General features: G+C 26.7%; 1 protein-coding gene and 1 long non-coding RNA gene across 3 annotated transcripts in view; one reads left to right on the top strand and one right to left on the bottom strand.

The window, feature by feature from the left end:
- 5-HT2A (5-hydroxytryptamine receptor 2A) overlaps window positions 1-19,249 on the top strand; it is a 94,639-nt gene that overhangs the window by 11,956 nt on the left and 63,434 nt on the right. For both annotated transcript variants that reach the window (XM_089219991.1, XM_089219990.1), the window contains exon 2: window positions 8,868-9,646. In XM_089219991.1, the coding sequence (XP_089076117.1) occupies window positions 8,902-9,646 (745 nt within the window). In that variant the 5' untranslated portion in view covers window positions 8,868-8,901. The remainder of the gene's footprint in view (window positions 1-8,867; window positions 9,647-19,249) is intronic.
- Window positions 9,482-9,962, bottom strand: LOC149058389 (uncharacterized). The gene is made up of 2 exons (XR_016190353.1): window positions 9,814-9,962; window positions 9,482-9,735 (listed from the first exon to the last, which is right to left on the bottom strand). It is a non-coding gene; the product is annotated as an uncharacterized LOC149058389 (long non-coding RNA).

The raw sequence follows: 19,249 nt of genomic DNA, 5'->3' as shown, positions 1-19,249 counted from the left end.
TGGTGGGACTTATTACAGGATTGTGGGAACACTATCCCCTCCCCCCATGGGTATTTACCATAGAGATAACTTATCTATTCTATATTTTCTCTGGTAAGTAATTTTAAAAACCCTAGATTCACAAAATGAAATCTTCACTCATTGGCACTAGGTTATTATAAATATACCATACCGATAACATAATGTACAAATAATGAAATTCTTTAATAGTTATAAACGATGTTTTTTAGATATCGAAATAAAACATATTGTACTATTATTATATTAGGATCTGTAATTTAGATTTAAAATTTAGGATTGGCTGAATTTTAAATAGCTATTGAATTGAGATATCTAATATAAAGTTTTTTCAATAGACAATTTATTTTTCTTGGGTAGTAAGAAAGCTTTACCAACAGTATTATGTAGTGCAATTGTAGATGACATTCTATTTTGAAGAAGTCATTTTAAATTTTATGTAATTTTTAAAAGTATTCAAGTATATAATTACTAAGCACAGACTAGAATTTCGTAGAATGTTAGTATAGGTATCTAAGTGTATTTTTAACAGAACAAATATTGAATCGTTTTTATTTTTAGTTTGACTCTTTTGTATGCATTTATTACCTAATAACATATTTACTCAATTTCAAAAATTAGACTGATTTTCTACATTTAATTATAGTAAATAATATTTACAATATTAAATATTACTTTATAAATATTATTTAAACTATTCATAGAAAATTAGTTATTTTTTAAATTTTCTTCATTATAATTTGATGATTGAAGACATATTATTAATTTATTTTAATATTTATAAAACATCTTACCTTGTGTGCAGTTATGTAGGTATCCTATAGGTATTTGGAAGTCGGTACCCATTTCCATTCATTAATGTTTATTGTAAAAACAAATTTATTATTCTCATTTGTCAGGAAAACATTTTTTCTTTTAATTATACACTGTATTTTTTATAATAGAACAATAATATGAGTGAAGATCGTTACTCTTGTTTTAAATTAAAAACTTGAAAATTAAATAATATTGAATTTAATAAGTTACTGATTATTGATGGTATTTTGAATGGTTTTAAGTTAAAAGATTTCTTTCATTCATATTTTCAATTTTAATATTAACTAGACTTGCAAAGGATATTATATGAAATAAAACTCTTCTATGAATAGTTTTTAAATATTATTTAAAATTTGTATTTTAATCAGAGTAATGGTGACTTGTTTTTCCAGTTAACCTATATCATGACAATTAAAAACATTACATTACATACGAAAAATAATCATACAATATTCATATTATTAAAAGCATGTACGGTATAATATAGGTATATTTTCTATTTGTGGTTATGTTTGCACAAGTGTTTAATCCATTTTTCCCGATACAACACAGTTTTGTAATATATTACCAATTTCAGTGATTGCATGTGGTTCCTTCTATACGCTCCGTTGAACAACTTTTAATTTATTAATTAGTAGATATTATAGATTATATTAATGACTCAATGACTAGCAGTCGAGAAGGGAACGAATCGGAGTTATAGTAATTTATCTGGAAAATTAGGTTTTGAAAGAAAACGTGAGAGAAAAAAAAATGTAGGTGACGCTATTGTATTCGTGCAGTACGTACGCTATTTTAAGATTTAAAAATAAATTATATTGTTTCATGTATAATATGAACAACACTTGGTACCATAATGGTATGAAAATATGTTATTATGACACTTACAAAAGGGGCTAACTTAAATATAGACATACATGATTGCCTACCATTATTAATCAGTAGGTATCTACTTACCTAGTTAAGTGGTGAAATTTGAATATGGATAAAAAGTAATAGCTAATGGTAAAATTTACTTACATTTAATAAAATACATTTTTTAATATTCTACTGTTTGTTCGTATAATAATTAAACTAAAACCTAATACAATAATTACAATATTAATCATTATTTAAAAGCAAATTGAAACCCGAGAATATCAATTAGAATGATTCAAAATTATATGGCACTTATTATTAGCACTAAATTTTGGTGAAAAATAATGTTTTTTTTTTTTTTAAATTTGTTTTTTAATGGCCATCATAATACAATTTTGTTTTCATAATTTAGATGGAATAGGTTTCATTCATAATATTTTAAATAGTTTATCATAAAAATTAATCGAATTGGTAGAAATAATTTTATTGACGTAGGTACGAATATACTAATATTAATTAATAATTATACATTTTGATTCTTACTAAAATTTTTTTAGTTAAGTAATATAATAATGATAATGACTTAGTATTTCTAGACTCATGCATACTTATAAATTAATAATTAGTGTGTAATACAAGATTTCTTGTTTCTCAGAGTTAACACTATTATGTTATTAATAAAACGAACTTTTTAGTTAATTATTCTGCAAATAATGGATTACAATAATTTATCATTATTTTTATTTGTTAATGTTTAAATTGTAATATTTCTATACACGATGTTTTAAAGTATAAATTAATTATCGTACATTTTGTACACACTGAACAGTAAGTACCTATATCAAAAGTTGAATGGCTTACCTTACTATTTTTCGTATTTTATATACTATATATTATATTAGGCATATAAGTGTGATCACGATTCAAGGTAACACTAAATATGCCAGGTGGATGACCTTGTATTGAAATTGGGTTTTCGGGAGGTGATAGGGAGTACTTAAATACATATTTTCAGATAAATTAAAAATTTTTAACACTATTGGTATGCACATGCGCAAAATCATCACATATTCGAGATACTCATTGTAGTGATCAACAATATTAATGAATTATTATTTGTAAACAGATAAAGTAAATTAAACATTTATTTGGCACTTACATTATTATTTCCAGTGGTTATAAATGAAAATTGCACTAAACACATATTATGCATAAATCCAAATTTTGACTTACTCTAACTTGGTCAGTTTTGTAAATAGAAAAAAAAACTTTTGATACAAAAAATGTTTAAAAAAAATATTTTATCTGAATGTGTAGAAAAAAAATAGTGTTTCCATTTAAAAAAAGTTGCATTGCGCATGTGCACACCAATAGTGTTACATTTTTTTAATTTATCTGAAAATATGTATTTAAGTACTCCCTATCACCTCCCGAAATCCCAATTCCGATACAAGGTCACCTGACACATTTAGTGTTACTTTAAATCATGATCACACTGTATATATAAAATATATACATATAGGCATGATATTAGTTAAGTTAATGATGAAATTAATTAGAATAAAAAGTAACTGTTTACATTTAATTATACATGTTAGTTAATTGTCATCTAATTTTAGATCAATTATATTATATGATATATTACTCTATGGTAATGATATGAAAATAATTAATTAAGTACTCTAAAGGTAGTGATTTTAACAAAACAAAAAGTATGTAATTTTGGATATATTTCAGTAACTATATTTTTCATGTGTTGTAATTTGTACTAAAATATTGCAAATGCTTAAGTAAAATGTCATCAACGCACCTACGCTTCATAAGTTATAATCATTACATTTTTGTTGTTCATTGTGCATAATTTTTCCTCTATTATATTATAAACTACCATATGTGTTACAAAACTCGCTCAAAACTACGATACATCCATACAAACATAAGTTGTGGGTCTGTTTTTGTATTTTGTCGTTAGAAAACATCATAAAAAAAAAAATTAAAAATTCACTTTTCTATGTCTCATGATTTTTTTTGCACTCAACTCTATTTTAAATGTAAATTCTATTCAATTAATTTGTGCTGATATTATGTTCACGTTTTTTTCTTATTGTATTATTGTCAAATGCATTTTCAAAAGTACCTAGAATATATATGTTATAAATTTGTAACTAAATGATATAAATATAAATTCATTCGTATGATATGTTATACAAACATAAATGTTATTTTTCATGTTAGTATGTATATGTCAATGTATAGTAAAAAAAAACTCATATACATCTATTTTATAGTTTTAATGGATAATTGAAGTTATTAGTTAATCATTTATCATGCTATGTTTGCTGAAACTTATGTTTAGAAAATATGGAGGTTTTTTATTACAAGAATTTTCGGTTTTAATCAAAGTTCCATATCATTATAATAATAAAATTCGTGTAGATTATACTCGTAAAAATTATGAGTATAACTGGGAAATATTAGCTGTCAATGGCTTATTATTTTTACTTTGCAGGATGGTGATAAATATATTTTTTGAATTAATAAAATATTTAAATAAAAATAAGCTTTGAAAAAAATTAATAGTTTTTTTTTTTCTAATACTATAAATCATGAATTGTAGATATATGAATACATAACTCACTATGATACACTGAATGGTTTAGTTGATAAGCAGATTTTATCAAGATAATATTATATTTACATCCCTAGAGAAAGATTCTGGTAAATCATTCTTCATTATAATACTGAAATAATAGATTTTCCCCCAAAAATTTGACGTTTATTATTTTAAAAATAAATTTAAACTTGGTAGAATTATTTATATATGATTAAAATTATAAATTGGTTTCAAAAATGTGCTATATAATGTAATCATTAAAATACTATTAAAAAGATTTATTTACAAAAATGCTGGAAGCAATAAAATTGTTTCATCAATCATTTAGGTGATAAAAAATATATTAAATTAAATTAAATCAAACACTGATTTACGCCTATATACTTTCATATTAATATATTATTCAAAGTTTCTTATGCATAATTATTATTATAAATATATAGGATTTTTAATTTATGTTACCTAAATTGAAAATAAAAAAATTAAAATATTTGTTTTTGTATTGTTTAAAGATTTTGTTAGATGCAATAATAAAAAAAGCGAGTAAGTCGTGGATGTCACTCTACTGTACAGTAGGTTAAAAGTAGGTTTCCGTAATGGATGGAATTAAATTTGAATTAAATGATATTATATTATTGTATACAAAAAACGATTCTGAGCGGAGACGGTTTATCTGTCTAGGATAAATTATAAATCATTAAAAATTTTCAAATCTTAAGTTTAAAAAGAACAATTTTTATGAATTGGTACTCCCTATGTATTTATAATATTTTTCAACTGCTATTGTAACAATGTGTTAGGTGTCTTGAATTAAATTTTCAAGCTTTTCTACCCAACAAATACATTTTTATTGATATTTATAGAGAACAAAAAACTAAAATAGTTGAAAAATTAAAATGTCAGTAAACAGCTCAAAACAAATAAAAATATTTTGAAAATTTTATCAAATATAAAAAATTTTTACATAAACATTCAGTGAAGATTTCAAATATCTGCGGTCATTTGTTTTAGAGTTACCTACACCAAACTATGAAAATCGCTAAATGAGATATCTAGTGAAAATCCAATGTTGTAAAAATTTAAATTTCAAACACTCATAAAAATTTAATTTGAATTTCTGGTGGATATTTATTTTATGATAAAGGTTGTCAAACTTGAAAGAAATCTGGTATTAAATGTTTGCTTAAAATAATGTGTGAATTTTGTGATTTTTTACGTATTTTGTCAAAATTCAAACTTTGAATGCTCATAAAAAAAAATTGTGACAATGAATTTCTTTTATTTTTCAACTGCTATTGTAACAATATGTTAAGAGCCTTGTATTCAATTTTCAAGCTTTTCTACCCAACAAATACATTTTTATTGAAATTAATTTAAAAAAAACTAATAATGATCGAAAATTGCATATGCCTATAAAATAGTTCAAATTAAGTCAAAATTTTTTGAAAATTGCATGGTAGATATAAATGTTTGGCAAAAATTTCATGTATCTATGGTAACATCAAAAACCAAAATCGATTTTGTTGAAAACTGATTGTGCGTAACATTTCCCTTAATTTTTGTTTGTTTATCCCGATTATTTAGAAAAATATTGATAATTTTTAATTTTTTACCTTCAAAAGTATACCAACTAGATTCACTTTCTGATCGAATAAGGTACTGAAGTCAAAAATCGAAGCACTTTTACTGTCCCAACATATTGTGATGAAAGACACAAAAAAAAACCACATCATGGTAAACTTAATACATTCCTCGCTCTACTCAAAATCTAAAATTAATTTTTAGAAATTTAATTATGATGTATTTTAATTTAGTTGTATTAAGTACATGATGGGTTATTAGTTTATTATAAATAAAGAAAAATAATTACAATTCTTTTTTAAGAATATAATATACACTACAATTAGGCTCACATTTTATTTTTGTACAAATTGTAAATATAATAAATTATGACATGGTATGTAAAAATGAAAATGTATGTGTTTTCGTATAAATTATTTATCATAATAATTCTATCATAAAAGTATGTATTTGAGTTTATTTGAATAACTTATAAAACATTATTCCTATTGCGGTTAATCTAAAATTAAGATTTTTTCAAAATTTGCTGCCTGTTTATTATACTTATATATTATGTGTTAATATATCACATGCAGTGAGACACGTTACTATTGTTTTGAGATTTGAACACTCCTCATGTTAAGAAAATCTTCAATAATAATCTCCTAAGTGTCAGAGTTCACAGGTACATTTATCATTCCAACAATTCACACCACATGTGGTCATTTACACACGATGGGCAGAGGTAGAGTGTAGGTATCTAGAAATGCTAGATAACAAATATCATAAGTTTTTCCTATGATTCACTTTTCTTATATTATCTTATTACTCCACCCGTGTGTATATTTTCATGTGCCTAACTATAATAGTCAATACAGTTAAATTAACATTCTTTATAGAGTTTATCATTCAGTTAATAATCAAAATGTATTAAATTCACATTTGTAAATTTTTAATATAGATTATTTTTAAATTTATATATTATTTATAAATACTCCCACAAAATACTTTGAAAACATATTTTCCAATTATTTCTATCAAATTTCAATATAGTTATAAAATAAATGTTACGAATTTTCATCTACACCAATTTTAACAGCTGTTTATTTTGTAATAATTTAAAATATTATAAAAAACAATGTAGTCAACATTTCATTATTTAAAAAAAGCTATTGATTAGTCTTCACTTTATATACGTCATACGCTTTTCATAAACAATAATTTTTACCCTTGTAGTTATATTAAATTGTTAACACTAAATACAACATGACTGAACATGAAAAAACCATTAGTCTAAAGTTACCTATGATTTTTTGTTCTATAGACGAGGAAAATATATTTTAATTCTATTAAAACTGATTGTGATTAATCTTCAATTACATTTTATTTGATAAATTGAGCTTTTCCAATTCATATAATTCAATCATTCTCTTTAACATCGGAGTTTTGTATATTTATTACAATTATTATAGCTTGTTGCTATTAAAATATGGTCACTGTCAATCAGTGTGGCACGTGTGACCGATGACAATAATATTATTTCCACTCATGGGACTGTCATCAGGACCGGCCGTCTCGTCTGGTGGATTATGGCATCTAAAGGGCTCTATAATAGTATAATCCATCGGCTGAATATGTAATTCCCCACGTGTTGCAAATGTTTGTTTGGGAACACCGAAGAGCGTAGAGAATACAACTTTGTGACGAGAGAATTAATAGGATATTACCTTTGTGTGAATCTTCTAATATACATATATACAGTACAAGTATACTCTTTATATAATATATTTACAGGTATAATATATACTGTGTACACATACTATTATTATTAGTATCTATCTACCGCTGCAGGTGTAACTTGACCATAGATTTTAGTGGTCACAATGATTGATACCATACGTTTAATCGCATTACAACGGGTCGAGGATATAGGGTACAATTTATGGATGGTTGAATTTTGCATTAGGTTAATACAGTACAAACAAATATTTGTGTTTTTTTAGAATTTTAAGTAATTTATCAAGAAAGGATGTGATTATTCGCTATGAGATAATTTGGGTTATTTATACTTAATCCAACGAGTAGGATTGCTAGGAAAGTGATGGAAGTGAGTTAGGATTATAAAAATAATTGTGTTATTAAGAAATTTTTTGTAATAATACGAAGCTAGCTCACGAATATTTTACATTTTAAGATCTATACCTATGTCAAGTAAAATTGTTTCCTTACCTAGGATAATTGGATAATTAGTGATAAGACGTATTTTATTGGGAGGATAATTTACTATTTATCTTCATCCCATAAAGAATAGGTACCATAAATTATAATTATATTAATCAATTATTGTATCATCATAAAAGGATTATGATACTATGTATTATTGTAAGTATAATCGAGTTGAGTATGTGTCAAGTTTGTGATAAATTGTTTGTTAGCATTGAAATTTTTCATGTAACTATCTTGTCAAGGTATTCGTTGGGCGACTGACATGAGCATCCATGCAGAGCACCGAGAACTTGGAATGAAAGGGAATCGGGTTATCACGATTAGGAAACGTCCGGTCTCGGGTGATATTTATAAAGGTAGAATTGGAATTTGAGTCTTGAGCATCGTGGCCGAAGCTGTCAGCCGTGGTGCTTAAAAATTGATTATTTTCTAGTGGAAATTACTTCAGTAATCTTTTATTAGAGAATTATTTTATTAATAAATATAATTCTATGTCTGGTTCCGTGACATAGGGTAACATGACATAATATAAAGGCTTGAATTATGTTTGATATTCCAATGACTGAACCAGTTTTTTAGAATTTTTAGTAGAGTTAAAACTGAATCAGAAATTTTAATAGTTAAATAGCATAAATGTAGAATCTGTGTTTAATTATTGAGTTTCGTAGTATAGAATTGAATTTTGAAACACGTTCTGTAGTTCAGTTGTCGGGCACTAAACAGATAAACATGCCAATAATAAGAGGAAAACATCAAATAAAATATTGTTTTTTAGCTCGAGTCACGTGCGTTGAACAGAAGAAAATGTAATGGGCAGTGGTCACGATGACGGAGCTGGCAAGGTGTGGTTGGCGCAGGTCATCTGCCGACTGGTGTATTCTGTGTTCCAGGACAACGGAAATTACTACAACAACGGTTCGGCGTCGACGGCGGCCACAACCGCCGCCGCCATAGCGGTGGCCGGCACCGAGATGGTGATGACTGCGACGACGAACGGGAACAAATTGCTGGTGACCGAGGCCCGGGTCGATAGTTTGGATTGTGGTGGTACTTGGACGCTGGACTGCCGGCGGGCGGCGGGGGCACTCGCGTGCACCGACTCGCTGTCCAGAGCCACCGATACCGATGTCCGGCTATACCTGCCCGCCAGGCTGTCGGCTCACTTTGACGGACAGCCGGCCGTGTCTGTGGGCCTGCCCGAGATGGTTCGTGGCAACGCCGTCATCGTTGTCCGTTGTGACGGTGACGGCGGTGGTGGCCTCGAACACGATGACGTAAACCAGGTTACGTGTTCAATACACGGCCAACAGTGGCCGTCTTCCACAGTCACCGCTAAAGAAGAGGATGTCAACCAACGTTCATATAACTGGAAGTATCTGTTTGTCGTGGTATTCATCGCTTCCGGTGGCGTGGGCAACATACTCGTCTGCCTGGCCATATGTCTGGACAGGCAGTTACAGAACGTCACTAACTATTTTCTGCTGTCCCTGGCCATAGCTGACCTACTGGTGTGCCTGTTCGTTATGCCACTAGGCGCCATACCAGGATTTTATGGTAAGTATCAACAACTATAAGAATGATTAACGCTCGTTACAAAGTCACAATAGTAGAGCTATAATAATACGTTCAACGTACAATAAGACCTAAAAAAAAAAAAAAAAAACGCCATTCAATTCTATAATAATATAGTTCAGAATATAATAAAAAAGGGGCAAAAATACCTTAGTTTTAAATTTAAAAATGTTCCTACACAATTCAAATATTTTGCAAAGGATGTTTTTGTTTTAAATCAGCTGAAAAATGTATTTTGCTACATAGGTATTCACTGTTGCTGTCCTCATCGTCTGTATTCGGAACGTTCACTGAAACCATGGTAGCGGTCCAATATCTAACAAAAAAAAAAAAAAAATCAATCAAAAAAAGTATTTTATGAATAATAGGAAATTAAAACAAAAATCATGTGACTATAAAATGGCTGGTTGCTTTTGTCATTTTATACCATGAATTAAAAAATGTACGGTAAAAATATTTTGATTTATTAAGAACAGCATGGTTATACCCTAAACACGGAAATATTAATTATTCATAATCAGTTGTTAAGCAGTTCTTCTAATATTTTATATTTTATCACCTCTTTTAATTAATCTTTAATTGATTGCTTTATATTTGGTTATGTAAATAAAAAAATAAAATAATATATCTGGGAAATATATGAATAATTTCAATTCAAGTTTGATTCTTGTTGGTCACGGTATAGTGTACCGTTTTTTTGAATATTGGTTTTTATCCATAAATCATATACGTATTTGTATATAGATACAACAAAATAGGTAAAATATTCTAATGAAAACATTGTTATTATTATTAATAAAACTATACAAAATTTATATCTTAAAAATATGTTTGAAATAAGTACAAAATTAAACACCCTTATAATGCTCATAAAATTTCACTTGAGTTCACATTTTGTTTCATTCATATGAGTGGTATTTACGTTTCGTTTATCGATAATCAATATATATTTGTATAAATAAAATATTAACTCCAGTATCTGGTACAAACTGTAAATAATCAAAAAATTATCTTGGTTCAGTAAAAAAATTCCAATGCATTGTTTGTGATCATGCTATATATATATATATATATATATATATATATATAAGCTCTATCGTTCCTTATCTGATTAATGTATTTTTTCTATATTACAAGCTCGCTACAAGCTCCTATCTAAACAATGTCCTTGTAAGAAGATTTTCCATACCATAAGTATTCCTTTGCGTCAAATCCTGTATGTTTTTAGCACTTCATCCATAAAAAAACGTTGGCAGTTTTACTTCTATTTCTCCTATTATAGTTTTGATGGATTTTCTAGGTCTAATCCTTCTAGATACTGCTGATTTTTTCTTTAAATATTATTCTTCTATTTGTCCCTCATCCATCAGTCTCCAACCATAATTATTTTTAAATCACTGTATCCCTAGTATTCTATTCTAAATCAAATTTATTTTTAAGCTAACAGCTTATAATATATTGATGTATTGATTACTAAGAACCTGATTAAATTATTTTTATTAAAAAAATATATATGTATATATTATGTTTGAAATATTGGAAATAGTTTGAAGCTAATATTCTATAACAGCGTTGGGACTTTTATGAAACGTTATTTTAACCAAAAAGTATATGAATCTAAGTGATATACATATTCATATGAAATAAAGTTTTCATTTTGACATGCTATTAATTGGCGTTAATCGATTCGTCGCACTGTATAATACCTACTTTATAATATAGGGTAACACAATGATGGCATTATTGAATATTTCTTCTATATTATGTACAATATTTAAGTGCGAAATATTATTCGTTTTTATTTTATTCAAGAAAAGTAGAGTTAGAGGAACAATATAATAAAAACTATTTTTATATAATATTTTATATTTATATAACAAAAAAATTAACATTTACAAGTTAACACCAAACTTATTATTTAAAAATCCTTAATTAAACTTATATACATTCTGCAAATTTGGGAAAGGAGATGAATATAAATAAACTACTAACTTTTCAAAATATAGCTTCACGTAAATTACTTAATACCTTTCCTTATGTCTGTTATCATACTATACACTGATATATAAAAATGCTTTATATCTCTAATACTATACTACTATAGTATATGATGAAGCTTAATTTGTTGAAAACATATTATCCACCTTTGTTTACTAAATCATCTCAATCAGTTTGCTAAAAATTTTGTTACTCTAACGATTAATCCTGATAACATCGCAAGGAGGTTAAGTGTTGCGTTTTTTTGAAATTTAAGGAAAAGAAATGTGTGTTGAAGTGTCGCTAATGGGTACCTGTTTTCCACAAAATAATCATGTTTTACAGTCGAATAAATGTAAAATATTTATTCCTCTGATTGAATAATTTTACGACCTTGTATGTATACATTTTTATATTACATTGTGCTGCTAGATACAGATTGTATACCTACTTCATTTGAAAATAACGAAAAAAAAAGCACTATAGATATCAACCCAGAAAATTACGGTTTACCAAGAGCAATCAGTCTAATAATGTATCAACTTTGTAAATATCTGAGCTCAATTATTAGTATGTGAAAAGTTAATTTTATACGCAATTATTAGACTCCTGTAGCGGTCGTATCTTACTAATCACCCCTCTATGTGCTGGTCCTTGGTTTATTATCTCTAATGTTTACACTGACATTCAATGTCCCAAAGGTGCTTTTCTATCTCCTCTCTTGTATTCTTTCTCTTATTACTTTCAAAATACTCACTTTACTCGGGCCCCTGTTTCATTCCATATTACTATATTGCTCCTAAAATCTATCTTGAAAATTCTCCTAGTATCAAGATTATGTTCACTGCAAATCATGACTCCACTTATTTCTTTTAATCATTAGATACATCTGTTACTCTGTATTATGCTGTAATTTTGTTAACCTGTATATTATTATTTCTGAATTATTAAGATATTTTTATATTATTCCACTGTATACGTCTCGAATCATCACTTCTATAGTTCTACAGTCGTAATACATTGAAGCGTGGAACTGTATTGCTTATATTATATGAACAAAAACATTTCTGGATTATCAACGGATAATTGTAAAATTTGTTTTAATTCGGTTTTTAAAAATCTACTTACGTAAATCTTCTTAAACATCCCACAAAGAGCGGAACAAAAAATAAATAAAACTAGTAAAGTTCAACTATTAGATTATTTTATATACAAATATCGATGGTAAATAATATTATAAAAAAAAAATCATGAGTTAACTGCCAACAGCGCCTGTAGTTCTGTAAACAAATATATAATAGCACTAGGATCTTAACAAAAGTTTAACATGTGAGATGAAAATCTTTGTTTTTTTTTTTTTTTTTGTATACCTGGATGCCAATTATTGCCCCAGATTTCTTATGCATTAGTGAATCATGACTGTAGTAAACACAATAGTAAGTATAGTCAAGCTATGTATAAATTATACATATAGTATAATCACACAATCGCACGCCATTGAGAGAACCTATATAAATACGGATAGAGCACTTAACGTTTTCGGAGAGATGGTTACATCAGTGGAAGTCCTGTGAGCTTACGGCTGTGCGCCTAGTTATTTTAATTTTATAAATACTTGTAGTAACAAATTTTTTATTGTATTCAACTTAATAAGTCAAAGTGTTTATTTTTTTATTTATTACCTATATCTTCTCAACAATATCTCAAGATTGGAACGAACGTGCTACGTTGTTGAATTATTATTGTGGTACCAATCGTTAGATCATTACATGACTGTTAAAGTGCATTTCCCGAGATATCGCTGGATTACAAAAAATAGCTTTGTGTATAGGTATCTACTACCTATTGGTACAATTTAAATCGTATCCATACTTAATTTCATAGAAATTATTTCTACACTATTGTGAACATGCTCAAATTAAGTAATTGAGAAAAACTGACAAAATTAAACAACAATTTAACGAATCAAACTAATACTTATGAGAAATTTTCGGTATTAGCAGATAATATAATTATAGTTATTATAGTTGAAGTCATATATATACGTATAGTAGGCAAGCCAGGACAATTTATTGATAATTATTCATTAAGTTAAATTAAATTGATAGAAAACATTTTGAAAAGTTTAAAGTTAATAACTACTATCCTAATTTCTTTTTTAAATCAGTTAAGTTAAAAGTTATATTTAACTTATTGGCTTAAATTAAATTATGATTATATATATTTTTTTTTATGTAGAATAAGTCAGAAATATGGTTTAAAATAATAAAAGGTAAATGCTTATGCAATATACATCATCAGAATTAAATGTATTATATTTATTATTTAATTAATAATTATAAATGAACCTAAATTGGATTTGATTAAATATAACTCGTTAGTTGATAAATTTATAATTTAGAAAAGAAAAACGTGAAGTTAAAAGCTAAAGTTAACTCAACTTTACCTTTGAATTCGTCTATGGCCATTTTTGGTTTAAGGTATACGTGTAAAAATAATCAACCATTTATTTAACTCCATAAATTAATATCAACCAAAAAATGTATAAAATAACTACATACTACACAGTTATATTTACTTTAATTAATTTACATTTTTAAAAGAAATGAACATAGATATTTTATATCTTTAACATGATACATATATTATAAAATTCCTACAAATGTTTTCTAACCATTTAATTACTTATTTAATTATAATAAACAATATTTATTTTTAAATTTACTTTTTACTTAAGGTCATAAATTAATATCTCCGCAGGCTTGATTTTTTGTTTTTTATTTTTGGATTCGGCACGGCCGAAACGGCACGAGACATATCGACGACACTGACCATTTTGGCGCGAGGAAATTTCAGCGCTTTTTTTCATATACAATTATAAAAAATAACCGTAATAAAATCGTCAATAATACAATCCAGTGATCTAATAATAATTATTAGGTGATACAACGAGAAATAATGAAGAAAACAATATTATGTGCCTGAGCTTGAGTATAGAACTTGAATAGGCCAAACATTGCAACAAAAATATTCTTAAAACTTGATAATAAAAACAATTTTGAGTAGGCACCTATTTAATATGGACTATACATATACAGTTAAGAAAAATAAATTATAATAATTTTTTTGATTTTGTATGTTTAAAATCGTATAAATTTATTATTATTATATCCGCGGTGCCAAGATATCCAGGCACCGAAATGCCCAACGCCGATAGGTCTTCGCGCCTAAGCAGCTGTGCCAAATCAGCCGTGCCGAAATGTCCGATTCCCCATAATTTAACATTAGACAATTAGACATACTTTTATTTTAATAAATTAAGATATTTATTGTAATTGTATACGCGTATTTTTTTTTTTTTTAGAAATATTTAATATGTATTCATTAGTGATACTAATGCCATATTCTATGTACAAAATACATAAATTAATGAATCTATCTTGATAGACAATGTTTTATACGTCAAATAGTGAAAAAGGATATCTCACAGGTCGTTATATTTACTAGAAGAGTAATAGCTTTTTGGAGCATATTGCAAAAATTAGGAAATACTTTACTAGCATATAATGTCAAATTACTTTTCATTTTCTCTAAACTCGAGTTTCGTTTGAATATATTATATTATTATTCGTTGAGAGTGCTTATGATCTGGGAAGGGGCATTTTTACACTTCCAAATTCACCAAATCTATTTTCACCGATGAGGTCAACAACGTTGAGTTCAAAGCTAAATTTATTTTAAAAAAAGTTTGAAATTCTTATTTAATTTATACGTAATACAAAATGGTATTGATTTGATAACAAAATGGAAATTCTTTAACATAAGTAGGTAATTAATTTATGTGTAATAAATAATTATAAAAAATTTCAATAGTTCTATTAATTAGATTACCTTAATACAATTAAATATACAAGTGTACTGTTTAATAATTAATTTTTTTATGCTGATAACAAAAATTGTATTATGTCAGCAAGGCTTGAAAATCCTAAGTAAAAAGGTGGCACTTAGGAGTTTCTAAAAGTTATTTTTTTTCCTCACTAATTTAATGTGAACAACGAATTAATATTCTTAATTACCTATATAAATGTGATTTGAAATATAAAATTATACAGTTGAATAATCTTTACTGTCTAAAAATCAAATAGGAGGATTCTATTATTTGTAAACGTATTCATAACCATAATCTAATAATTTAAATTCTATAAACATAAAAATATATTATTATTATTATTATTATCATCAAAAATATTTGAAATTAAAGTAAAGAAACACCAGATATCCTGCCTAAACTATTCGCCGATTATTCTATATAAAAACTAAATAGATTACACTTGTCATCAGCAACAGCACGTTGTCAATATTAATTTCATGAAAAAAAACAAACATTTTCACATGTACATAGTGATTGATCATCTTAAATAAATGCAAGTCACAAAATTCGATTGTTGTGTCTACTGACAGATTAAAAGTCGATGTTTTAAATTAAATGTATACATAACTTTTTACGCTTAATGCACAGTCCGCTCTGGTTATAAACTTTATGTCTATAATTTATTTTACAATTGGCCTTTTTTATTTAATACCATTAGTGAAATATATGATAACATAATAATAATTTACATCGACAGACTACGAATTGGCCGCACATTATACACTCATGTGCATTTAATGAACAAAAAGGAACAACGGATATGCACCTCATGTAACACCGTGATCACAGTAAAACATCATTTAACTGAATGCCTCCTCACAAAAGACGCCAGACACAAATTGATGCTCCCAAACAATCTGTGTGAAATACTTGCACCAAACGAAGATAGAACATCATCACTTCTAGAATTTCTCTAAGAGACCAACCATCTGCATAAAATATAATAGCATTAGCAAAATTTAGAATATCATACAAAATGTAAATATATATTTCTCTTAAAACTTTTTGTATCGATTTTTCACCTATTTACAATTTATTATTTTGTAAAAATTAAGTATACTATAATATGTATTTTGAAACGCCAATAACCCCGGTTGTTGAGGCGTATTTGTTAAAAAAATAAATAATAATAATAATAATTTGGTTAGTTTTTTCAATTTCAACATGAAAGATTAACTGAAAATGTATCCTTACAATTTGGCAATTATATTACAATCTTATCCCTCTATGTATAGAGAGAAGATTCTTAGTACTTATAAATTAGATTATTATTTATTACGTTCGTGTGCTTCACTGATTTAGACATTCATTACTAAAAACTCCTTATATAATGGGTTTTAAACTTAAGAATATAAATATGTTCTAGAATTGGTTTTATGAATAATTGTATAATATTATATTATACTATATTAGGCTTGTATTAAATATTATTGAGAAGTGCCAATCCCTTCACAATTATTAAAAATGGAAAAATATTTTATAACTATGATAATTCTTCGTATGTAGCTTTCTGGTATTGTATTTATATTTGATGTAACAATCCCCATTTTGTCTTTTAAATTCATTTTGTGTTAATAAATGAATAATTTATTAGAGTATTACTTAAACCCAAAACCCAAAATTATATTTATCCTAAAATTAGGAATAATTACACATTATATTGAAATATTTTAATAAGAACTATTGTCTACATAATCAAATGAAAAATATAGTAAAAAATGTTCAATTCAACAAGACGAATAATTTATTGTTATGAGTGTCAAATATGAACGTGTCTATCCTACTCTGTTATAAATTATGACAAATAGGGTAAAATATTCGCCAATGAATAATATTAATTGAAATTATTTGTTTAACGTTGATCTCTTGGGTAAACTTATACTGTTTTCACTTGGTTAAGCGTGAATGTTATATTATTGAATGTTATTAAATGATATAATTACAGGTTTTATTTAAAATTAAAATTCTTATATAATATTTTTTAAATACGAATTAATGTCAAACTTTCTCTAAAATCTATATTATTTTATTAAAAATAAGTGGATGTTAAAAATAATTTTTATTTGTAAAAAAAATAGTGTATTTGCATAAAATATAGTTTTTTCATTTATTTTATCTTTGACTTAGCATTTATTTTAAGTTAATTAATACTATAAAATGCTTATTTATTTATATATTTTTAGAAAAAAGGGATTAAGCATTAATTCAACCAATTTAAAATATACAAAATATTATACACCTACCTAGTATACTAAGTATCTATATACTATAAATTATCTATTATTTCATGTTATATACTATTATTTATACGTATATACTACCTATAACATTAAATTATTATCACTATTATTATGTATTATTATGAGTTTAGTATTCATCGAAGTATATTAGATAACAATACAATAATACTAAATATTTAGAGAATATTTAAAGTTGAATAATATATATATATATATATATTTGATTCGATCATATCAACTGAAATTAAATATACCTTTCCAGTGACCCAACAAAACTATCAGTTACACACACTATCCAAGAGGGGTCAGTCACGTTTTATAAGCCTTGACAACTTCAGTTTCCTGTCATGTGCATTCTAAAACCCTTTTTAACCCAAAATATTACAGGAAAAAATACAAATAAAGGATACAAGACGAAGGATTATTTTTAATCATCAAATTAAATTCACATCGTTTATTAAGTGTAAAACTAATCAAATATAGTATTATTATATATGTATATCACTATAAGTACCTATTTCAATAGAATTAATTTTATCATGACATCTATTGACTTAGTATTGTCATTGTGTAAACGTGAAAAATTTGTAAAATGTCCTTGACAAATAACATACATAATATTATTATAACGTGCTCATTGAGAAATAAAAGGGTTAATATATGATTTATACTTAAGCCCATAAAGATTAAACACACATTTACCGTTTATCAGTAAAAGTGCGCTGTGACAGTAAAGTTCAGCACGACGATGTAATAATGTAATTATATCATAGTGAAATCCTGCTTTATAATAATATTATTGTTTATACAATTACACCTATACAACACAAAAATTGTACATGAATAATGAACGTAATAATAATCATAATAACGATGAAACAGCGATGTCGGCGATGATAATGATGATGATGACGATGATAATAATAATAACAATAATATTCTTGAAGATTGAGTCATAAACAGGGGACAGAGCCTCTTGGGACCAAATGTATAATAGCGTACCATAAAGACCACTGTTAAAGCTGCAAAGTCACGGCACGAGTTGGCAAGTAGTCAGCAAAAACTGCCCTTCATTCTGGCTTGATTAATCTGTAACGTCATTTGGGAACATTTTACCTATCCTAGTAAAAGAACGTAAGGTATATCCTATCCCTATGCACCTATACCTATGTGTTCGCAGTCGCAAAGGGACGATGTGTGGTTAGAAATACTCCCTGCTCCGGTAGCCGTGTTCTATACGTTACGAAAAAGGATAAGGAAAATATTTTATACTATGTTCTTGTTTTAATCTTTACATTCTTCCAACAAGCAACAAATTTAATACACGTAGCTAGTACTTAAACTTTACAGGTATGGGCACTGATCCGAAAAATTGTATGGATAAAAGAGAAAAGGAAACAAATATTACGTAAATCGTGGTTTCGTATCATTATTATT

This window comes from Diuraphis noxia, unplaced genomic scaffold, assembly GCF_037042655.1.
Source record: "Diuraphis noxia isolate RWA-SAM2 unplaced genomic scaffold, SU_Dnox_SAM2 contig0002, whole genome shotgun sequence".
Lineage (NCBI taxonomy): Eukaryota > Metazoa > Arthropoda > Insecta > Hemiptera > Aphididae > Diuraphis > Diuraphis noxia.
The sequence above is the reverse complement of the archived record's forward strand: the minus strand, read 5'-3'. Positions and strand labels throughout refer to the sequence as shown.